Here is a 25,591-nt window from a genome sequence, read left to right as displayed (position 1 = left end):
GTAAAAAAATAAATAAAAAAAAACACAATTCCACTTTGATATTATGGGTTATTGTGTGTAGGCCAGTGACAATCTCAATTTAATCCGTTTTAAATTCAGGCTGTAACACAACAAAATGTGTGAAAAGTCAGGGGGTTGTGAATACTTTCTGGAGGCTCTGTATGGATGGAATCACAGAGGAGCCATTGAGCATTTAATCTGATTTTGACAGCTCCCCAATAATTGCCATCCTGATTTCAGACAGTGCTTTTCTGTCCTCTCCCTTCTAATTCTGTGCTGACATCTTCACACATCATCGCACTCCCATTCCCCAGATTGGATTGCTTTATTCTACTCAAGAGGCCTTGCAGTTGCTCCGGAAGCATCCGGGCGGACTAGCACCAATCAGATTGGACACATGAGCTACTGTAGGTCCACTGTTTTATTATCTTGCACTTTGCAAGTGGTTACTTCCCTGCTTCAGTTTGATATATTGTTAATAATAACAGGGTTGGGGGGTAATAATATTACTGTACTGAATGGATCTGTTTGGTTCAGTTCGGGTAGAGATGTTCAGCTGTGATCAGTAAAGCTTTTATTTTGTGTGTGGAAAAGGGAATTTGAGAATAATAATTTGTATTCATCTACCTATATTACCATGAGTTGAGTTAGGACAGAGTATAGGGAAATCAGATTTGGCACAGAGATATAAGATTTGAAGGCACTTTGTCCGATATTCTGTGAATGCTTTTCATCCTAGTTCAAGGGTTTGCACTGTAATCGATTCAAGTAGGAGACTGCCACTGCTGGTAGCCGAAGGCTTTACCAAGGTTTCAGAAGGCAGTTATTTAATCTTCAACGCACAGGCTGTATTTTAGGGTATAAATCTGCATATATGGACCAGGCCAGAGCCAAAGGATAAGCAGCACATCCCAATCTCTCCAGATTGGTTGCCTTTGAGAGACTGGAGGGCTGTCGCTTCTCCCTACTCTACAATATTAAGCTGCTTCAGGGGATACTTATGTTGCTGGCCTGGATTAGGGAACTTTGGTGGATTGTGTAGAATAGATGCTCTGCTGTTGTATTGTGTGGCCTCCCACATTGCCAGACTGATACTGGGTACAACGGGCAGGCAGGGCAAACTGAGGGATCTTCCTTCTCTAATGACACACAGGGGTTAAATAGGCTTAGCCTCTCCAAATGGCAATGCTCCTCTGTCGGGATAAAGTGCAACCTCGCAAGAGTAAATCATCCCCCTGACCATTCATTTATGGGGTAGCTAAGCACAGATTTGTGTGAATTGTTAGATACTACTGCACTGTTGAACTAGGAACACAATCATTTGGCTTCACCCGCAATAACGTCTGCTAAATATGTGTATGTGACCAATAACATTTGATTTGATTTGAGGAGTGGCTTCCGTCTGGCCGCTCTACCATAAAGGCCTGATTGGTGGAGTGCTGCAGAGATGGTTATCCTTCTGGAAGGCTCTCCCATCTTCACAGAGGAACTCTGGAGCTCTGTCAGAGTGACCATCGGGTTCCTGGTCACCACCCCGACCAAGGCCCTTTTTTTGGTACCCTTCCCCAGATCTGTGCCTCGACACAATCCTGTCTCAGAGCTCTACGGACAATTGCTTCGACCTCATGGCTTGGTTTTTGCTCTGACATGCACTGTCAACTGTGGGACCTAATATAAGACAGGTGTGTGCCTTTCCAAATCATGTCCAATCAAATAAATTTACCACAGGTGGACTCCAATCAAGTTGTAGAGACATCTCAAGGATGATCAATGGAAACAGGATTAACCTGAGCTCAATTTTGAGTCTCACAGCAAAGGATCTGAATACTTCAATAAATAAGATATTTCAGTTTTTTTTAATACATTTGCAAAAATGTCTAAAAACCTGTTTTGCTTTGTCATGGTGTATTCCGTTTAGATTGATGAGGGGAAAAATGATTTAATACATTTTAGAAATAGGCTGTAACAAAACAAAATGTGGAAAAAGTGAACGGGTCTGAATACTTTCCGAACGGACTGTATATCAACTATCTAGACCTTTATTAACAGGCTATGAAGATCTACAGTAACTGGCTATTTGCTCCAATTAGAAGATCATAAATCACTTGTGTCTGTGTTCAACACTCACCAACATACTGTGCTTTAAGAGGTTTTAAGTATCTCCAGGAAAATAAAAAGTCCTTGTAATGTGTGTGGTATTTGTTTGATTACTATCTTGCTGCCAATAAATGTTTCCAGCTCTGCTCACAGTTTTATAATAGGCCTCTGCACTGCATCTAGCAGAGGCAATGCCTATTGGTAAGTTAAATCAATAAAACAAATTGGTGTCTTATTATTAAGCCTGTTGCTTAGGAGAAATGCATTGGAGGGCAATAACACCACTTTGTCCATTGGCTGATGGGTGAGACTCAGTTAGCAAGTAGAACATGCCAAGTATGTGAATGTGTCTTTCATTGTAATGGGTTTTCTATGGGGGTACATATTTATCAGAAGACTGAATGAGAATAGCTAAAATTAGCGTCCTTGTGGGGGGACTTTGATACTCTCTGTATTGTAACTGCATGAATCAGGAAACAATGGATCTGGCTGTTATTACAATGTTAGGGTGTTCCAGTCTGGTGTTTTATCCAGACATTAGGTTTCCACAACTTCCCTCTTATAAAAATGTGAGTGCTTTATGTGTGACATTAGTTAGTGTGAAACCTAAATCAATTCAGATGTGAGGAATAACAGATTTGAAAGGTTTTGACAACAATCGATTGCTTGACTAGTGGGTATCCCATCTGATAAAATGAAACATTGTGGCATGAAAACCACCATCATAGAATTCCACAGAATCATTTATTCTGTTTCAGCTGTGTCAGCAACACTCCATTACCCTCCCCGTGTATGCTAGTCCCTCACCTCACGAGATGAGTGGGTGGGTGGCGATGGGGGGGCTGAATTAGCAGAGTGACAGTTTTTTGCCATACACAACATCTTTTTCCTCCCATAAAATCATTACAGCAGTACACTCCGTGGATTTGGGGCAGAAAACATCACATTGGGGATTGCAGGGGTCTCCAGACCAATCTAATATGTAATGGAGACAAACATCATCAGGGAACACCATAATGTACAGTTCTGTAGAAGCGCTTGTCTGCATTTAAACCATACATTACATAATAATTTTTAAAACATTTTCTGTTTGAGCGTGATTGGGAATAGTCAATTATGAATATACATACAGTATGTTCCCATTCATTGGATGTTCATATACTGGTATCAGAAATGTGATTTTCATCAAACACAGATCAAGATTTTCTCTTTGCTTCACATGCCGTGCAGGATTTTTTATCTGATTTTCCAAACAGCAGAGTAGGTTGCTATTGCAAGGCAGAACAACAAATCTTGGCCAGCATCCTTTGCAAATCTCTAGTGCTCATTGCAATAACGTGAATTTAATGTAACCCAAATGTGTCAATTTTCTCTTAATATGTTCAAGAGATTGGAAAATATCCTAGTATGGCTTTGGTATTTTTAGGGAAAGGGATTGAAGCTAGCTTAATAGTTCTTATGGGAACCGTGTCATTTTAAGTTTTGTTGAGTCTCTTGTATCCATTTTACGGACATTACTCAACACTGAATTCACAATGATGAATGATGTGTCTGAGAGGATTTGTGTATTTGAAATTAAGTTGCATATTGGAAAGTAAAGTGGGTTGCTTTTTGTGGATGGGGAGTTTTTGGTATTTGGTATTTTATTAAGATCCCCCATTAGCTGTTGCAAAGTAGCAGCTACTCTTCCTGGAGTCCAGGAAGAGTAGCGGGCTCACTTAATCTGACAACGGGCTAACTTAATCTGACATCAGAGAGGTGGAACTTCATTGGGTTGTGTGCTTCTTGTTGGCCTAAAAAGCGTCTACCAAGTTATTTTAAAACTCTAGTGTAAAGTCAGAGACAATCTTAAATAGTGTTTTATTCATTCTATTCTGAGTGTGAGTTGACAACCAGCTTCATTTAAAGACACTGGTAAATGGTGTAACGGATGGTGTGGTAAATTATTATTATCTCGACTGGTAATGACTCTAATGAGGGAGCACAGCCTGAGCTCCAGACCGACCTTCCTCACAGAAGATTTAGTTCCTTCACTAAATCTAGTGGCAATTTGCCACCAATATCAGGGTAGCACAGAAATTATGGTATAGCGCTGGAAAATGCAGCACAGGCAAGGGTGAATGTTGGTGTCTACTACTACGCCTGTGGAATATGGGATGCACTCGTGCTGTTTTTCTTGAGGATCATCGGCCTCTCATCTCTGCTAAAACAAACTGTAGGCAAGGTTACTGAGGTGAAACAGGATGTTGCGTCAGACGTCTCCAAACGGTCACTAGTAGTCTCAGCCGGCCTGGTTGGGTGACTAAAGCTGTTGTGTTATTGATGGCATTTTCAACTCCCATTACTGGCTAAATGGAGCAAAACTGGTGTGCTCATTTCTAAACTCACTCAAGTGGAAGAGAAATCTGCTGCCTGGACTGAAATGATGTCTTTCTGGATGAATTAGCAATAGACGAAGATCGAGTAAAGACACATGCTATGATGTGGTTGGAGATTTGAGGCGTTTCCCGTGGTGTTGGTTCAGGGGACTGCCTGACAGGTGTCCATAAATCATCTCTTCTGCTGACAGTCAACATCTGTCATTCAAACTCTCTTATCTCATAATTCATTTGGGAGTTGCCTGTCTCTTGGATGAGCACAGAAGAGATCCCTGTAGTGATTTTGATTGCATCAGACCTGTTACGACTTTAAACTCACAAGATTAGTATTCTGTGGCCAATTCTACTCAAAGTGTGCATTTGGAGAAAATACTTTCACAAACCGTATCTTGGGATCGTAATACTCACCATATGGAGACAAGTGAATTCTTCCAGAAAGTAGAATGACTCACTCCACCGCTTAGATTAACAGAAGTGAAATTAGAGTCTCAGAAGTAATGATATGATTTGCGTCAGGGAAATCCAAGGACATTAGATCCTTAGAACAGCTTTGTCGCTTGTCTTTGGCAAGGTCCACTCTAACCTTTCCTGCAAGCCCACTCTGACCCGGGCACTTCTCAAAGTGACTACGTCAAAATCCCCCCTCGGATTATCAGACCGTCTGAGCCAGGAGCCTGATAAAGTCCTGTCTGGATGTCACAGAAATGGGACAAAACTTTCAAGGCATTATTTTATAGGTGGTGGCGTAGTCATATGAGATAATGGTACTGTAACGGTTGGAGTGAATACCAATGCAAGCTGTATACCTTGGGAAAATACAGACTTATCATTAGTCAAAGGAAGTGATGGGAGTGAGACATTTTAAATCTTCTTAGTACAGCTCAACACTCTTTAATGGGGTGGCGGGTAGCCTAGTAGTTAGAGCGTTGGGCCAGTAACCGAAAGGCTGCTGGATTGAATCCCTGAGCTGACAAGGTAAACATCTGTCGTTCTGAACCAGGCAGTTAGCCCACTGTTCCCAGGTAGGCTGTCATTGTAAATAAGAATTTGTTCTTAACTGACTAGCCTAGGTAAAAAAAAAATGGTTGACTAACTGTCACTTCCCCTTGTGCATTATAAAGCCCCTCAGTGATTGTGTTCTGTCAGAACGCTGTACAAAGTAGTTTATCAAACAGCCATTACCTGTCTAGATCTATAACCAGTCCTTGTATGGAAAGTTGAATACACATGATTGGTTTTGTTATAGTGGCCCAAACAAACCTCTATGGTTTACAAGGTTTGCCCTCATGGCTTGTCTCAAGAGCCCTGCTGAACTGAACTTCTTATTCCACGGTAGTTGCCTCTCTGAGATTGTACAGTAGGCTTCAATGGGAATTTAATTGAGTTCTCTACTCATCCAGCTCAGGATTATGAGGTGACTGTCTCTCTCGAGGAGACCCACAGTGAACTGGCATTGTGGTGCCAGGACAAACAACTTCTCCCTCAACATCAGCAAAACAAGGGAGTTGATTGTTCACTTCAGGAAGCAGAGGAGGGAACATGCCCCAATACACATTTTAATTCTATATTTTTTCACCTTTATTTAACCAGGTAAGCTAGTTGAGAACAAGTTGTCATTTACAACTGCGACATCAACGGGACTGCAGTAGAAAGAGTCAGCAGTTTTAAATTCCTCAGCGTCCACATCACCGGGGACTTGATATGGACCAACAACACCACCACTCTTGTCAAGAGGGTGCAACAGCATCATCATAAATCATAGTCCACAGACGCTGACACGCGATAGTCCGGCTTCCGATTGTGACATAGCTACGTGGCTCTGAGACCACCATCCGCGGGGAACGCACAGCCAGAACCACACCTTCCCACAATTCCCAATCAACTTGTCTCCGGTACACGTCCTCTACTAATTGGAATGTGTTGACAGTTGAAGATATTGTGTGAGCTGCGATGAGAATTTGAAAAGTATGACTGCCAAAGGTCCAATATTTGACAACAATGCTGTGCATACACGTTCACGTTTGGTACTCTGATAGACCCTTAAGGCGGCTGAAATTCGGCATTCCACCACTGCACCATCGAGTGTCCTGACCGGTTGCATCACAGCCTTTTATGGGAGTTTCTCTGTCCACAACCGCAAGGCACTCCAGCGGGTGGTGAAGACGGCCCAGTACATCACTGGGACCGCGCTCCCACCCATCCAGGACATCCGCTCGAAACAGTGCCTGAGGAAGGCCCGCAGCATCATCAAGGACCCCACACACCCCAGTCATGAGCTGTTCACTCCCTTAGTGTCGGGCAGACAATATCAGAGCATGAGATAAATCAGAGCATGAGATCTGATACCAACAGGCTCAGATAGTTTATATCTACAAGCCATCAGACTGCTGAACACTTGAACTGGACTGACCACCTGCTCGGATTCTCCACACCTTAGTACACATTCACACACACACACACACACATATATATATATATATATATATATATATATATATATATATATATATATATATATATATATATATACATTCATGCTACACAACTGCTGCTACCAGACTCTTATTATTATTGCTAAATACTGCACAATTTAAACACTGCCCCCCAATCCCCTTTACCCAATACACGTGTAAATATTATAAATTGTGTCTTCCTGTATTATGCTTATGCTAAAATATTTATTATATTCTACTGAGCCATTTACTTTATGTTCGTATTATTATATTTTCTTATTTCTTATTGTTGTTGCATTGTCGAGAAGGACAAGTATTTTTCGAAACATTTTGTTAGTTTTTTTTCTTCTAATATTAATACATTTTTTATTGTGATTTATCAGGGGGTGGTGCAGCACCTTCAGCACCCGTACTTCCCGCGGCTATGTGTATCCTGTACATACGACTAATAAAACGTAGAACTTGAAACTAATTCTTCACTTCTCTTATTCCTGAACAAGAGGGAGAGGAAGCGATCGTGCCTTGTGTTTCTCTTGCTTGAATTGTCTGTGGCCTAGTTCTGAATCTCCTCTTTAAATTCTTAATGGACATTGAGTGCTGCATGGAACTCTTTCGGACCGCTCAAGCTGCCAAAATCCTTAAAATAGCAATACAAACGGCTGTGTGGGATTATTTATTTATTTGAGTAATTCCACCCTTGCCACTAGATTTTCTGTGCATTTGGTCAGAAGATGTGCCGTTTTCTGCCCAAAGAACAGGAAGGCCGCACACTTTTTATGCTCCCATTTTCTGCCCAAATGCTGAGGTTTAGTATTTGCTAGCATTATACAGTAGGTATTATTAGTATAACCACAATAGTATGACAAATAGTTATCTTGGTCCCAGACACGACAAATAGTAACAACAAAACAACATTTTTCAAGGAATGCAAGAGTTTGAGAAGGATACACATTTGCTGGAATGTAATCATTTGCTGTATATTCATGAGATCATCTTCTTCCTCTAGCATTTTAAGTTCAGGGAGAGGGCTATCTTCTCCCCTGGGGACACTATGTGGGATGCTTCCGGTCCAGCCATCCTCAAGGGGCAGCACATGTTGGAGAACAGATTCATAATTTCACCAAATTACGGGCCTAAATTGAACACCTTGCTCTTTTCTGCTAATTTGCAAGCTACTCTCCTGCCTAGTGGCCCACAAAAACAGGCAGAGTGGTTACGATGAGGGATGAGGGAAGAGTCACATGGACCCTCTGCGGCTGTGGCCGGCATGAGTTTGGCGGTGGTGACGTGTGACAGACTGTCTATCGGTCCACCTCTAAACGAGTGCTTCTCTGGGACTGAAAGCGACCTGAAGTGGTGGGTGTTAGCTGAGCCAGTAACAGTGACCAGAGACAAAACATCCATAAAACATCCATCTCTTCATAATGCCAACCGTGTTTCTGCATCAGGCATTACAGATTAGCAAACTAAAAGGGGTCCGGCATGGAAAAAAGGCTATTGATTTTCACATCCAATAAGCCCAGGAGGCTTCCAGGTCATCTATGTTGTCATACTGTAGTGGTAAACATGGGGATGGATCGGGAGAATGTCCTCATTGTCTCGGTCTGAACAGCATCTCTAAAGGACAGGATAGTTTATCAGGCACGGTTTGCATTGAAGAAGTAGAACCAAGCATTGCAGGCATAGTAGGTCTTGAAAATGGTCACCATACTCTGAGACACCTGACCTAGAAAAATAGTCCCATTAGATGCAATCACTGCATGCTAACGTGACGTGCACAAATGCATGGTCACATTTATGTTTATGTATTGTTTCTTTGTATTGGGAAAGAATGCTTTTACTGAAATGTCAGTCCTCCAAGGTTTCGCCATTGCAAGGCATTTATACTACTGTTGGCCAGTTGGGGGCAGTGAGAAGTGTTTGCTTCGCACTGGGACTATATACGATCCTTCACCTGTGTGTTCTCATAATTGAGAGAACCTTTGAAAGAGAAGCCACGTTCTCCTGTTCAAATCAAATTGTATTTGTCAAATGCGCCTAATACAACAGTAGACCTTACAGTGAAAAGCTTACTTACAAACCCTTAACCAACCGTGCAGTTTTAAGAAAATACCCCCAAATAAGTAAGAGATAAGAAAAACAAAGAATTAAATAGCAGCAGTGAATAACAATAGCGGGGGTATATACAGGGGGTACCGGTACAGAGTCAATGTGTCAATGTGCGGGGACACCGGTGAGAGAACAGAGAGAACAGTCTATGACTAGGGTTCCTGGAGTCTTTGACAATTTGACAATCTTCCTCTGACACCACCTTGTATAGGGGACCTGGATGGCAGGAAGCTTGACCCGGTGATGTACTGGGCCGGTCCCACTACCCTCTGTAGTGCCTTGCGGTCGGAGGCCGAGCAGTTGCCATACCAGGCAGTGATGCAACCCGTCAGTATGCTCTCGATGGTGCAGCTATAAAACCTTTTGAGGATCTGAGGACCCATGCCAAATCTTTTCAGATGTAATCATTTATCCTGTGTTGCAGGTCAGTAAAGTGCAAAAATACACTGAATACCACAATATAGTTTTGTAACTTCCCTTTTGAAGTGATTGTAATGGTTTTGAACAACATAGTAATTGTATAACTTCATACGAGACAGAAAACGCCTGTCGAGTGTAAAATGAAATGATGACGGTGCATTCCTTTGATCTTTGAGAAAAAAACGAAGACTCCTGACAATATAGAAAATGTAATATCGTAGCTGTGATGGTTAAGAACTTTGTAATTGTTGTACAGTAAATGTTAGAAAAGCTGCTAGCTTAGAGCTAGCTTCAGTTAGCTATTAGCTTGCTCCGAATAGCTTTTGACTAGCTCCGGTTAGCTGTTTGCTAGCGCGGGTCAGTTGGTTGCTAGCTTTGGTTAGCGCTATGCTAGCTTGTTCAATCATTTTACAATAATTAGCATTAATGGCAGTTGCAATAGTCTTGTCTTTCTTTTAGCCCTTCTTACACTGGGTGAATGTATTTTGAGCATGGGAATAAAGTAACTTCTATTGAGTTATACCAGTCTTTAAAGGCTTTCATGTTTTAGAGTCTCCTATGGGGCTATAGTGGGCAACAGTCTTCTACATAATTATAACATTAACAGGTGAATTAAAGTTAAGAGTAAATGTGTTTAGGGTATAAATGTAAATCATTTGAGGATGTGGATTGGAACATACTATTTTTGTATGTGTAATTTGATGTATGTTTGACATGTGTATGAACTAATATGTCAGGGATTTATGAGACAGATGATTAAATACATGTTAAAGAAAAACAAAAGAAAAGATTGAAATGCAATGAAAAGACAGAAAATACAGTTTTCACTTCAGAGAATGTTGAATAAAATAATTGAGAGAACCTTTGAATGAGAAGCCACTTTCTCCTGTTTCATTATTTATCCTGTGTTACAGGAACTATTATCTGCTGCACCAGTCCCAAAACGGGGACCTGTAACACTAAGTCCAAGCAAACCCATTCCATGTGCTCCATTTTCAGAGTCCAGCCTCCAAAGTGACACTTTTGTGTGTTTTGCCAGGACTTCAACCAGCCATGTAGCTCCTAAAGTAAATCAGCTGGCTAATGGCAACTCCACTGTGATCAGGGGGGACTCCCTCACATATTTCCCAGACCAGTGGTTACATACTCTCTGTAGCACTGCAGTGCTCTGCTCCCTTATGTGATCATGCAACATATACAGTCATCATCATCCAGGGGGAAACCATTCCCACTGAGACTTGAGCTATTGAAAGAAATGTACAAAAAAGTAATCTCACCAATTTCAAGGCTCATTAAGCTGTGTAATAAACGCGAGTTTGAAGAAATCATTTGAAGAAGAGCGTTAATATGTTTTTTCCCTCCCTGCACGTGGTAATTGACATTAGTAAGAAGGAAAATGTTTTTTTTGTTGGAGTGATAGCTACCCTTTGTAGTCATGGCTTTCCTGACCATGTAGAGGTGAAGACTACTCACCAATTATGTTTCTGTAGAAATTGTGCGTCACAATTCACAAACATATTCAATCAGTATGAAATAGTAAAGGGATGAGGTCTGAGTGTGTGTGTTTGCCTATGTGTTTTTCCCTTATGAGGGGTTTGCTATGGTCAGCTCTGTGGGTGCGTAATACACATAATTTCTGCACAAACATCGTGCAACCACCTTCAGTTTAAAGTAGGAAGGAAAAATATTACACTGTTTTATACAGTGTATGCAAGTCTATGCTTTGTTTGAAAGTGTGTGCATCACTTGTAGAGGTAGCTTCCGAAGCCAGTCAAAGAGGTTGTCTGTCTGTGTACGTCTCTGTGTGCACCTGTGTACAGATGCCGTATCTTAATTTGATCATCCTGTTGTTGCCGTAATTTTCATGCACAGCAGGAAATGCAAATTTGTAGTGTATTCAAGGTCAAATTAAGATACGGCATGTATATGTGTGTGGGTGGGTGTAAGAGAGAGAAGTGGCGGGGATACTCTTGACGTGGACAGAACTGTTCACTTCCGAAAGCCGCAGACGTCTTGACTGCCATGAAATAGAAAACCCAGAGAACACAGTTGAGCAGCGCTCCGCCCAGGATGCCAGCAGGCCGCGCCTCGGCTGAGCCTCGGCAATCAATGTCAAACAGCTGATATTTATTCCCCTTCTCCTTAAGTGAGACATTGTTTTGTTGTCCTTCTCTACTACTCCTGAAAGAAAACCATCTCCAGCCTGACTTTTGATAATAGGAGATATTATATATACATCCTTCAATTCAATCCCCCCCACACACATACACTTCGCTCAAGCTTTAATCTTTGATCAGAGAATGAAACGGCATATTAATGCATTAGCATGAAGCAACATTGAATTGAATAGAGATGCTTCTTAAGAGAGACACTCAATAAAAAGACTTGGCCCCATTTGTAATGATAATAGTATTTCATTATGCTCTCATTTTCTCCTCGATGTACAGTGTTTGCGCTGTGGAGTTTTAAAACAAACTCAGCTTCATATTGGAGGTACATCTTGTTTACATCTAGAACATAGCACGTGCTGAATGGTTCCAGAACACTGATAATCTGTTTTCTCTCTATTGTATTCCGCACAGTCCGCCTTCAGTTCTTTCCTCTCTGTGTTGCAGTTTGTTATCCTATCGGTATGTAAAAAGCCTCTCCACCATAAAATTAATGAACACTGATTACATTGTAATAATTTGTTCTACACAGCTCAAGCCCCAGTCAGAGCATAGAGTTCTGCCTCTCTGGTTACTTGCAAGAGCACAAAACAGAGAAACTAAAAACCATTGTGAGGAACTATTGACCTATTACTGACATGATGATGTTCCACACCATGCCTAGAAGGCATGATGACAGCATGGTTTATGTAACAGCCTCTCTCACAAAGAGAGATGATCAAATCAGGAACTTCCCCAATGTGCAGCCCTCTCGTTTCACAGCCAACACAGGGAGTAGCATACTATGATGATTGCTGAAATGTTAGGTAGGAGGATCAAGTGTCTGGAGGATTAAACCTTCCTCTACAGCTACATTTTGTATGTCTTTTTTGAAACTGTAGCCAGATCTATCTCTAAACCAGCATACTGGCATTCTCATAACTGTCCACTTCAGTCAGTAGTCTCAACTTCCCAACCACTGCGTCTGTGTTGGCCAAGTGAGGCTACTGTCCAGCTGATGTTAGCCAGGTGGAGAGGCATGGTGGAGGTGGGACCTAAGGCAAGGCTATAATTAATGGTGATGAAGGAGTGTAACCGGTAATGGGTCTAGAAACCATTCCTCACGGGCTATTATGAACCCAGTCAGAGCCATCTTCCTCTACCACCACACCACCAGCTAACAGCAGAGTGACAGCATGAATAGGTTCCCTGGGATTCCCAGACCTAGTCCAGCTGAGAGATGGTAGACCTTTTAGAATCTGCAACATGTACAATACTCCAGAGGAGATTTTGACTAAAGAGGAAAATAGAAGGCAACCTCTCAGCAGAAATCAGGGTGAAATCATGTAAAAAGATTCTCTGTGTAAAGCTTCACCCTGACTGCCCTCCAAGGAGCCCAGTCGAAGGAAAACATACTGACATTTTTCTGATCTTGTGTACATTAATTCCGGCATCTGCCTTTTGCCTGACCAGGGAATCGTTTGTGTGTGTGATGTACGTGATGTACGTGCGCGCGTGTGTGTGATGTACGTGCGTGTGTGTGTGTGTGATGTACGTGTGTGTGTTTATATCCTTGAAGTCACATAATTGACAGCCTAGAGGCGTGAATACTGCTGCAGCCACCATTGAATTTGCAATGTGTGAGTGTGCACGGTCATATATGTGTATGTGTTTGTGTATGGACGTGTGTCTGTGTGCAGGCATGTGTAACGACCTAGTGTTTTTGTGAGTATATAACTCTAAATGCCTATTGAAAGGTGCACTGCGTATCCCGCTCTTCCCTGTTATTGCAATGTAATTAGTGTCGCTTTGCACTTGATGGGTTTCTCCCAATATCGCTCTCCCCCATATCTCTAACTGCTGCACATCCTCCCAGCACTACTTACTGTACATTCTTGTTGTGCATGTGTGCGTGTGCGTGTGTGTGTGTGTGTGCGTGTGACTTTATACTGAGGATATCTCTGCCCCTGTGTATGTGTGAGTGTGTGTGCGTTCGGGCGTGCATACTTTTGTATATCTGCAGACTGAGGATAGCCCTTTCCCCATCAGTAATCACACTCACGGAGCCACTGTTATTGCAATTTACACTTGGCTCAGCCTCAGCCCTAATGGTATTTCCTCTCCCCTGTCTTTCATTAGTCTCTCATCACCTCTGGAGTGATCTGAAGCCTTGTGTTTCAACACTAACAATGCTCCTTCCTGTGTCATCCGAGGATGCTAAATTGCAATATTTATCCCTACGTTTAAAGGAGGTATGCTGTGCTGCTTCACAGTCTTGGTTAAGAAACCACAGTGGCTAATGTTCATGCAATGTTGCTGAAAGGTCATATAAACCACAGGGTATTTGTGAATGAATTGCCTTTAGGTTAACCATCTTTGAATGCCTTTGCAGCTCATGCATAGATTACCCCAAAGTTCTTGCAATAATGCTGCAATGTTGCTGCGATCTCAGCGCTCCAATAAAACAGATACAGGCTCGGCTGTGGTTGAGATGAAGGGCAGCCTCCTGCCGCCAGCTTCTGTGCCTTTTGGTATGTGTTTTTTGTGTGTGGTTTTTGCGTGGGCACCCGTGCCATGCTCTGTCATCTCCTAATCAGAGTGGTGCTGATGCTAGCAATGGGAGCCACGTTAGCATAGCCTAGCGTAGCACTCTCTCAGGGCTCGCAGGCATCCAGACAGGGCAGGCAGGCATGCATCAGTTCATTTTATGGGCATTACATGGCCCTGATGCAGAGACGCGGCTCTTCCCTTTGAACTAGGATTAGTAGCTATCGAGAACAAAACAGCCTCCCTATCTACTGGGGATTGTTTGGAGCTGCAGGGAGGAAGGCAGGAGGGCAGGAAGACCTTCTCCACTGTGACTTCATACGAAACACGAGGTGGATTATGATATGAACTGTTTTGAGACAGGAGTTTCAGCTCCTCGCATTGTGACAAGGTAATGAGAGATTGTGTCCCTGGTGAGAGCTGGGAAGTGTTTTGACAGGTAAACAACAGCAGTGATTTCCCATATGCATATCTCACAGCCGGTAGAATTATAAGGTCTTAAAATCCTAAATTGCACAAGAGATTTTTCTTGAATTTAGACTGCTTCCGCACAAGGCTGGGTTGTTAGGCTTGTAAGGACGTTTCAATCCCCCCATCCCACTGACTCCCGCCACCCCAATCCTCCTCAGCATCAAAGCACTGTACATACTGTTTGAAATTCATTGAAAGCATTCTATTAATAATGCAGGAAGAGATGTGCAGAAGGAGGACATGTGCCTCCTCGGTTATTAAAGCACGGATGCATCTCTGACATGACCAAATGGTGTGCAAAAGGGAATAGGTGGTGGGGGTGAAAGCACTGTTGAGAATAGCTCTATGGGGGAATCCCTATGGTCCAGAATACAAGGTAGCTACATAAATTAAACAATTTCCTCGTGCTTGTGTTGCTGTGTAAACTCCCCATCCAATAGCATTTCCTCTGACTTGATTGGAATTGGGAAGAAAAAGCCTCATGAAATGTATCATGGATACACACATGGATGTTTCTTGGGACATAAAGAATCAAAAAATATATCGAACGATCCATCCAGATTTGACTGGTCTTTGCAGTACCAAGCTTTAAAACATGCCCAGTGCAAATATCAGTCAGTGGCTAACTGTTATTGGCTCAGATTCTGGATCATCAGTTGAAAACCCTGCAGAGAGAGGGGGGAAGCATAGATACTGCAGTCCCACCCCATTGAGGACTCCCTCTCTCCCTTTTCCTCTCTCTTTTCCAGACATAAGTAGGCGCTCAGAGTTGATTCTGGCCATCCATCTTCTCCTTGCCATGTTTGTCTGGGCTAGTCTTGGAAATGCAGGATGTATCGATCCCCCTCTTCTCCACTCTTCATCTCCCTCTACTTATGTTCATGAGGAGAAATTCATCAGACAGCCCTGATCATTAGCCATAGGGAGACATGAGCTGAGAACCTCAGTGTCTCCCAGCCAGCCGGATATATGGTGATGAGGAAGGTGACTTTGCAAGATCTGAAACACCTTTATGAAGCCATTGGGTAGCTAAAAGTGATTTTTTTTGCTACTGTAGGTAGCGTTAGATAGCACTAGTCGGCTGTACCTGCACCAAAAATCTTGTATTTTTCATCTTATAAGTTGTTCTCCGTCTTATTTTTAAATAGTGAGCCAACATGTTTTCAGCACTTTTATTTCCATGACTGATCAAAACTTGTTTTCTCAGGCTCTCTCTTGTCCCTCTGCAGCAGACATACAGTTGAAATCGGAAGTTTACATACACTTAGGTTGGAGTCATTAAAACTCGTTTTTCAACCAGTCCACCAATTTCTTGTTAACAAACTATAGTTTTGGCAAGTCAGTTAGGACATCTACTTTGTGCATGACACAAGTAATTTTTCCAACAATTGTTTACAGACAGATTATTTCACTTATAATTCACTGTATCACAAGTAGAGGTCGACTGATTAATCGGAATGGCCGATTAATTAGGGCCGATTTCAAGTTTTCATAACAATCGGAAATCGGTATTTTTGGGCGCCGATTTCCGTTGATTTTTTAAATATTTTTTTGTACCTTTTGATTTAACTAGGCAAGTCCGTTAAGAACACATTCTTATTTTCACTGACGGCCTAGGAACTGTGGGTTAACTGCCTTGTTCAGGGGCAGAACAACAGATTTTCACCTTGTCAGCTCTGGGGATATAATCTTGCAACCGCACAGTTAACTAGTCAAACACTCTAACCACCTGCCTCTCATTGCACTCCACGAGTAGCCTGCCTGTTACGCAAATGCAGTAGAAGTCAAGGTAAATTGCTAGCTAGCATTAAACTTATCTTATAAAAAAACAATCATAATCACTAGTTATAACTACTAATCCAGTGTAGCAGGCAAAATTAACCAGGTGAAATTGTGTCATTTCTCTTGTGTTCATTGCACACAGAGTCAGGGTATATGCAACAGTTTGGGCTGCCTGGCTCATTGCGAACTAATTTGCCAGAATTTTACGTAATTATGACATACATTGAAGGTTGTGCAATGTAACAATAATATTTAGACTTAGGGATGCCACCCGTTAGATAAAATACAGAACGGTTCCGTATTTCACTGAAATAAACGTTTTGTTTTCGAAATGATAGTTTCCGGATTCGATCATATTAATGACCAAAGGCTCGTATTTCTGTGTGTTATTATGTTATAATTAAGTCTGATTTTATAGAGCAGTCTGACTGAGCAGCAGCATGCCCGTAATCATTCATTCAAACAGCACTTTTGTGCGTTTTGCCAGCAGCTCTTCGCAAGCACAGCGCTGTTTATGACTTCAAGCCTATCAGCCTAATGGCTGGTGTAACCAATGTGAAATGGTTAGCTAGTTAGCTGGGTGTGCGCTAATAATGTTTCAAACATCACTCGCTTTTAGACTTGGAGTAGTTGATCCCCTTGCGCTGCAAGTGCCGCGGCTTTTCTGGAGTGATGGGTAACTGTCACACCCTGACCATGTTTTGCTTTGTATGTTTCTATGTTTTGGTTGGTCAGGGTGTGAGCTGAGTGGGCATTCTATGTTACATGTCTAGTTTGTCTAGTTCTATGTTTGGCCTGATATGGTTCTCAATCAGAGGCAGGTGTTTGTCATTGTCTCTGATTGGGAACCATATTTAGGTAGCCTGTTTGGTGTTGGGTTTTGGTGGGTGATTGTCCTTGTTCCTGTCTGTGTTACGTTGCACCAGTATTAGGTTGTTTCGGTTTTCGTGTTACGTTTATTGTTTTTGTATTTGATTCGTGTTTACCTTGTTTTATTAAACATGGATCGCAATAGCCACGCCGCATTTTGGTCTGACTCTCTTTCACATACAGAAAACCGTGACAGTAACGATGCTTCGAGTGTGGCTGTTGTCGATGTGTTCCTGGTTCGAGCCCAGGTAGGGGCGAGGAGAGGGACGGAAGCTATACTGTTACACCGGCTATACTATAGTGCCTATAAGAACATCCAATAGTCAAAGGTATATGAAATACAAATGGTATAGAGAGAAATAGTTCTATAAATACAATATTAACTACAACCTAAAACCTCTTACCTTGGAATATTGAAGTCTCATGTTGAAAGAAACCACCAACTTTCATTTGTTCTCAGGTTCTGAGCAAGGAACTTAAACGTTAGCTTTTTTACATGGCACATATTTTACATGGCACACATTTTTACATGGCACATATTACTTTCTTCTCCAACACTTTGTTTTTGCATTATTTAAAACAAATTGAACATGTTTCATTAATTATTTGAGGCTAAATTGATTTTATTGATGTTTTATAGTAAGTTAAAATAAGTGTTCATTCAGTATTGTTGTAATTGTCATTATTACAAATAAAAAAATTGTCTGAATAATCGGTATCGGCTTTTTTGGTCCTCCAATAATCGGTATCGGCGTTAAATCATAATTGGTCGACCTCTAGTCAGAAGTTTACATACACTAAGTTGACTGTGCCCTTAAATAGCTTGGAAAATTCCAGAAAATTATGCCATGGCTTTAGAAGCTTCTATTAGCCTAATTGACATCATTTGAGTCAATTGGAGGTGTACCTGTGGATGTATTTCAAGGCCTACCTTCAACCTCAGTGCCTCTTTGCTTGACATCATGGGGAAATGAAAATAAATCAGCCAAGACCTCAGAAAAAAAATTGTAGACCTCCACAAGTCTAGTTCATCCTTGGGAGCAATTTCCAAACGCCTGAAGGTACCACGTTCATCTGTACAAACAATAGTACAAACACCATGGGACCACACAGTCGTCATACCGCTCAGGAAGGAGATGCATTCTGTCTCCTATGGATAAAGGTACTTTGGTGCGAAAAGTGCAAATCAATCCCAGAACAACAGTAAAGGACCTTGTGAAGATGCTGGAGGAAACAGGTACAAAAGTATCTGTATCCACAGTAAAACAAGTCCTATATCGACATAACCTGAAAGGCCACTCAGCAAGGAAGAAGCCACTGCTCCAAAACCGCAAAAAAAAACTATGACTATAAATGACTATAAATAAACCAGACTATGGTTTGCAACTGCAAATGGGGAATACAAATGCAAATTAATTACTTAAAAATCATACAATGTGATTTTCTGGATTTTTGTTTTAGATTTCGTCTCTCACAGTTGAAGTGTACATATGATAGAAATTACAGACCTCTACATGCTTTGTAAGTAGGAAAACCTGCAAAATTGGCAGTGTATCAAATACTTGTTCTCCCCACTGTATCTGATATCTGCAGAAAGCTTAAATTCTTGTTAATCTAACTGTACTGTCCAATTTACAGTAGCTATTACATTGAAAGGATACCATTCTATTGTTTGAAGAGTGCACAATTTTGAACATGAAAATGTATTAATAAACAAATTAGGCACATTTGTGCAGTCTTTATACAATATTTTGAACAGAAATCTAAAACTTTTCACATACACTGATGTCATCTAGTGGCCAAATTTTAAATTGCACCTGGGCTGGAATAATACTTTATGGCCTTTCTCTTGCATTTCAAAGATGATGGTACAAAAAAAATACAAAATAACAGTTGTTTTTTTCTTTGTATCATCTTTTACCAGATCTATTGTGTTATATTCTCCTACATTCCTTTCACATTTACACAAACTTCAAAGTGTTTCCTTTCAAATGGTACCAAGAATATGCGTATCCTTGCTTCAGGGCCTGAGCTACAGGCAGTTAGATTTGGGTATGTCATTTTAGGCAAAAATTTAAAAAAAGGGGTGGATCCTTAAAAAAAAGTATTAACATCCTTCATTGTGGTAAATGAGCCTTGGTATAGGAACATTATCTTTTTGAGAGGTCTATACCATCAGTCCCTTGATGCTCAACCTTTTATTGACATAAATTAGGAAAAGGTCCCAAACCGTATTAAGGTCCCTTACTCACACTGAATGGGGGTTGGTTAGATGCATAGCTAGTGTAGTATATTGCTAGCTTGAGATGCACTATACATAGTACCATCTGCCACTTTCCATTACACTATTTATTTACATTGAAATTCTTTGGAATGTCTCACCAGAACATGCCTGCTGCTGTGAACAACCCTAATGCCTTAAGAGGCTTAAGCTCCAACCTTTCACCCTGGTCCTCTGCAGCAGTCTTTTTGCTCCTTTGTCATTCCCTGTGATATCCCTTCTCTCACTCGCACCACTGCCTCATATTAAAAGGATGAGTATAATATGAATCTAAGAATAGCCTCCTTAATCTCTCCATTGTGAATGAGAGTGTCACTCCTGTCTCCTCTCTAATGTAATATCTGCTTTTACCGTGCCTGGGTCTTTTAGTGTGCAGATATAGGATCTTCATTTGATCACCCTGTTGCAGGAGAACTTTCCTGCAATGCAGGAAATTTACCGTTAAAATGTGTAGTTGAGGTTTTAAAAAGCTTCTGAAGTTTGTAATTTCTACTTCCAAATTTTAGACTTGATTTTCCCTTATGAAAAATGTATCAACCCCAACAAAAATGTCCATTAATTATAATCGAAAACAGAAATGAAAACGCTGCACACTGCTGCTCATGCTCCCGTTTTCCTTTCTGTTTTCCATGAGTTTGCCTACACAATCCAGGACTTGCGGAAAGTACCTGGATTTGCATATGTTCTCCAGCTTTTGTACATTAATTATAATCCACATAATCATTTACATTTCCTGTTGCTGAAGGATTATTTTCCTACTGTAGCAAATGGGCTCAAATTAAGATCCTACATCTGTAGTGCTATCTGGACAGTACCTGCACTCACAAGTTCAAACAGCACATTGTGTCTAAACCCGGTGCATCTCATTCGTAGTGGAGCCTCTGAGTGTTCACTGTTCTGCTCAAATACCCGTAGTCAGCAAAGTTACCCAGAAAGCTCTCGCTACCCAAATCAGAGCAGGTGAAGATACCTTTTACACAACCGCTCATGTATTTCTCCAGAGCATGGAGCTTATTTGCAAGTTAATGTAATGAAAGGTCGAGCTTTTGGAATGGAAAGTGGTTAAAATCAGTAACATCCATCAGAATGTAGGCGAGATGAGGTGACTCATACCGTTATGTTGCATCAGATATGGAAAGACATTAATTATAGTGTACCCATGGTATTTCAGAGAACTGTGATGGTAGAGTCTCTGTGGTATCGATGAGGCTGTTTTTCCATATCCACTACCGTAGCTCAGTAACCCCACTGCATCTCCTCACGATCTCCGGTGTGGCTCTGTGGCAATGTCAAACATTAGTAAATGACTGGGCCTCCCCAGATCAGATCTCCCTCCTCAGGCCTCTCTCCACCCCTGTCACAAGAGTTGCAAAAGGATGGTATATTACTTGGAAACTTTCTAAGTTTACCAGTAAACTACAAGAATGTTGGTGTCTTTCAAGGATTTTATGTAATCTATCACAAGACACCTATTGGCCCTTTTGGGTACTTCCAATTTTTACAATGTCTGTAATTATCTCTGGCCCTCTGTGTGGCCTTATCACATGTAAAATATATGAAACAATTAAATAGGATGATTTTCAACAAAAACAATTGAATGAGAAAGCAGAAAAAATATCTTAAATACAGAACATAAACTTAGTGAATACCATTGTTGTTTAATATGATGGTTTCAGCATGAAATATCCTTAATATTTTTTCTGTATTTTTCTATGTCAGTATGTATTTGTTTTCAGTGTTTTGGTGTCAAACTAGTGGCAGTTGTAAAGAAAAGTCAACAGTTAGAAGAGTTGCAGAGTTAATTGAAAATAATGCCTGGCCTCCCGAAAGGCGCAGCGGTCTAAGGCACTGCATCTCAGTGCTAGAGGTGTCACTACAGACCCTGGTTTGAGTTCAGGCTGTCTCACAACCGGCTGTTCCCGGTAGTCCCATAGGGTGGTGCACAATTTGGCCCAGCGTTGTCTGGGTTAGGGGAGGGTTTGGCTGGGGGGGCTTTACTTGGCTCATCGCGCTCTAGGGACTCCTTGTGGCGGGCCGGGCGCCTGCAGGCTGACTTCGGTCATCGGTTGAATGGTGTTTCCTCCGACACGTTGGTGCAGCTGGCTGCGGGTGTTAAGAAGCGTGGTTTGGTGAGAAATGTTTCGGGGGACGCATGACTCAACCTTCACCGAGCCCATTGGGGGAGTTGCAGCAATAAGACAAGATCGTAATCATTTCTTTTTTTAGAATAATATTTAATGCCATTATTGGTCTGTCTACTAGAAAGTCATGGACAACATGGACACAGAAAATTAAGTAATTTAAGTATAAATAACCAATATGGTAGATTGCCATATATTTCCTGTTAATTACCAAAATTACTGAAGATTCCAGTAACTTTGGAAAACTACCGGTAGCTATGAAACCCTAACCGTCACTGTCCCCATCCCCATAGTTCCCGCAGGCCGCTTCTGCCTTATTCATACAGTCACTGGAAGAGCCAGGCCACTCGCTATACTAGAGCACGCTAGCTAGTACACCAAATTAGGGCATCAGCCCCTTCTGGTTGTCAAAGCTCTCAAGAGGATACAATCTTATTGACAAGTGTGCACAAAAGATCCTGGAGTCAGACCCTCCGAGGCTTGGCCTGCGTCTAAAACCCAGAGGATCATGGGGAATGTCACATTTTCTGCTGGAGTCGAGAGGGGGTTTGCCTTGAATAACGCTTCTGAAAAACACTATTAATGCAGATTGAGTCCTAAACCTAATATTTTTTGTGTCCATTGTGTTTTTTACAGCGACAAGGATCTGGTGCAGCGGGCGGAAACAGCAAAACATCTGGAGGACAAGGTAAACAAATCATAATTTTTAAGTAATTTGAAATCTTTCGAAGCCTTGTAATATGGGACTGAGGACATCCTATATGTCCTTGTAGTGCCTTTAACCCGTTATGTATTTAGCTTTTTGTTATTACAAATTTGTCAACAACAGGGACTAAGTGCCCTATGAAACACTGCTGTTCTGTGTTATGTGCAATAAAAGAAGGCAGAGTATGGTAAGCATTTTAAAACAGGGATATTTGTGCCCTTCTGCAAAAAAAGAGAGAGCAGCTGGCCACAGCCAGAGCAACATGCTGAGAGAGGGAGAGAGAGAGGGGGGGTGGTGGACCATAACTGACACACTGGCCCCTGGCATCTTAAATGAGCTTTAAAAGGCCCACTTCTTTCCCCTATCGCTCTTCTTGGTGATGTTATGCAGTTGACGGTGATGAGGGATGAAGGACGAACGTAGACAGGAACAGGAGTAGACAGGAACAGACCGTCACAGAGGGAGTTTAAACTCCAGTGTTAAAGCAGACTTGACATGTAGAAGATTCTATTCAAAAAGTATTCATACCCCTTGACTTGTTCCACATTTTGTTGTGTTTAGGGCTGACCCCATTTAGTCGACTGGTCGATTGTTTGGTCGATAGGCTGTTTTGGTCAGCCGAGATTTCTTTAGTCCAGCAGTAGCAAACATTTTTTTAGAATCATGGTGTACAAGTCTGATTCACACCTGTCTGAGTGGACTAAAAGTGAGGAGAGAGGAAACCCCAACTTAATTAGGTCTATAATCAACAGCCTAACTTTTAAGTGTGCCTGTCTTTATACACCATCCATATATATCTACAGAAATAAGACAGATCCTGCTTCTGTTGCCTCTTTGAGTGTTTGTTTAATAGCCTACTGATTCTGTGAGTACCAAGCCTCATGCAACCACATGTCGGTTAAACAGTTACACAAATTCGGCTATTTTTTATCTTTGCTATAATAAAGGCTTTACACTTAATTTTTTTTTAGAACAGCCTCTCTGGTATTACTTATAATTTATTTTGTATTCTTTACACTTTTCCAAATTGTCAGAAAAATAATTGTAATAATAATAATAACCCTACTTTTTCTTGATCTCCTTCTTATTGTTATTAATACTATTATTATTATTATTACAATCATTATAATAATAAGTCATGTCGTTACCAATAGTAGCAATAGTATAGCAGTCTTGTATAACCACCATCAAGTTGTAGGCCCTGTTTAGTCTTAATACCGTAACTTACTTAGGCATATATTTCAGTAATTATATAGCATACTGTATCAATCAATCATTAATTTGTTCGTGTCATCAAACAGCATATGAGTCATTCGTGATTTGGAATGCAATCACGCATTATAGTTTTAAAATTAAAGCAAAGCGACCCTTGAATAATTAGCATAAACAATAAATGAACCGTTCCAATTTCGCCAACTGCGTTCACGAATGAATGTGACTGTTTTTCGTTTATGTTGTAATAAAGGTTTCACAACAACCAAAAAACATTACAACAGACTCGCTGGTATGCTTATAATGTATTTAGTGTTGTTTACACTGCTCCAAATTGTCAGAAAAATGATATTGTAATCTAACAGCACCTGTTTGGCACGCATAATATGCACGCACCACTTGCTCCTTACCTTCTATTTCTTGATCTGCAGTATTTTCCACAACTAGTCAAATGTATTCCACACATCTGACTTCCTCTTTACCTCCTGAGCAACCAGTAAATATTCATCTGTTTCAAGTTTATTTCTCACGTCCTCTGCATCCATTTTGCTGTCATATGTGATAGCGGTGTTCCGAGTTTTTTCATAAACAATTTATTGATGTGATTATGATATTCTATAGGTTAGGCCCTATTGGTTACGCGCATGCGTTGCATATATGTGTCACGTAAAGAGTGCAAGGGTTGAGGGAATAGGGAATGATTTTCCTTAACAAATTAAGGAATTCAGTAACAGAACATTTCAGTCAGAAATGGCTGTAATTATATTGCAGCTTCAGCAACACGGACAGCGCGATAAACGATGTTGATGTTCTGTGGTGGTCGCTGCAGCAGTACTCTACACAGACCGGTGAGCCATAACCAATCAGAGCTGTAGTAGGCATATATGCAAACAGACCATTGTCATATATGGATCTATGCCATTCACTTGGAGTAGTTGAGTGGTTGTGAGTACGCTTGTTTTGAGATCAAAGCGATAGCTACCTGTAGTGACGTGTGAACATTTGTACATTTGTACAGTGAGTTTATTTGCCCAGTTATATATAATTTGTAGTCAGCAATAGGGGAGTGGTTGCTTCTTACAAGAGCACAAAACATGTGCATTTCTAGACGTAAGCGAGTCAGGTAAATAGCTTTTTTATTGTCTTAAAGGTACAGTGTTATATCAAATAGGCAGAGGGTAGCATAATTGTCTGCTAATGGTATGGGAATAATGATACATTTTATTTTGTAAAGTGGTTTCTTGCATTAAACAACAACAACATTTTCAGTCACCTCCTTGTCTGAAGGACAAGTGGATAAACAGGTTAGTGTCAAGCACTGCATGTTTTTTTGAAAAGTCTCATGGAATGTAAGCCTACATTGAATACCACACTTTAACTGCTACTGTACGCTGAATTATATATCAGCTAATTCCCATGTTTAAATGTTATGGGATGCATATTCAACATAATGTTTTATGGTAGGCCAATCTGGTATGCCAACGTTATGATCAAATGGCTACTGTAGCCTATTTGGCCACTGTAACTTAAAGCGGGTACAGCCTCAGTGTTCACAGTAAATATGCGACGGAAGCTGTACAGAATTTTCGCAATAACTACCTCATGAAGCTGGTTGAGAGATTGCTTTGCTTAAAACTTTGTTGGTTACTACATGATTACATATGTGTTATTTCATAGTTTTAATGTCTTCACTACAATATAAAAAATAGTAATTTAAAAAACTACAAAATTTGAATGAGTAAGTGTGTCCACACTTTTGACTGGTACTGTAAGTATTCACACCCCTGAGTCAATACTTTGTAGAAGCACCTTTGGCAGCAATTACAGCTGTGAGTCTTTCTGGGTAAGTCTCAACCTCTGTCAAATTGGTTCTTTTCACGTCTTGCCATAGATTTTCAAGTAGATTTCAGTCAAAACTGTAACTCGGCCACTCAGGAACATGCATTGGCTTCTTGGTAAGCAACTCCAATGTAGATT

General features: G+C 41.0%; 1 protein-coding gene across 1 annotated transcript in view; it reads left to right on the top strand.

Annotated features, from left to right (window-relative positions):
- Positions 1-25,591, top strand: part of LOC139386014 (calmodulin regulator protein PCP4-like) — a 46,727-nt gene that overhangs the window by 9,694 nt on the left and 11,442 nt on the right. Inside the window, exon 2 of the mRNA XM_071131345.1 lies at positions 22,333-22,384. Within this exon, the coding sequence (XP_070987446.1) occupies positions 22,333-22,384 (52 nt within the window). The remainder of the gene's footprint in view (positions 1-22,332; positions 22,385-25,591) is intronic.

The sequence above is a fragment of the Oncorhynchus clarkii genome, chromosome 27, assembly GCF_045791955.1.
Source record: "Oncorhynchus clarkii lewisi isolate Uvic-CL-2024 chromosome 27, UVic_Ocla_1.0, whole genome shotgun sequence".
In the NCBI taxonomy this organism is placed as follows: domain Eukaryota; kingdom Metazoa; phylum Chordata; class Actinopteri; order Salmoniformes; family Salmonidae; genus Oncorhynchus; species Oncorhynchus clarkii.
The sequence above is the reverse complement of the archived record's forward strand: the minus strand, read 5'-3'. Positions and strand labels throughout refer to the sequence as shown.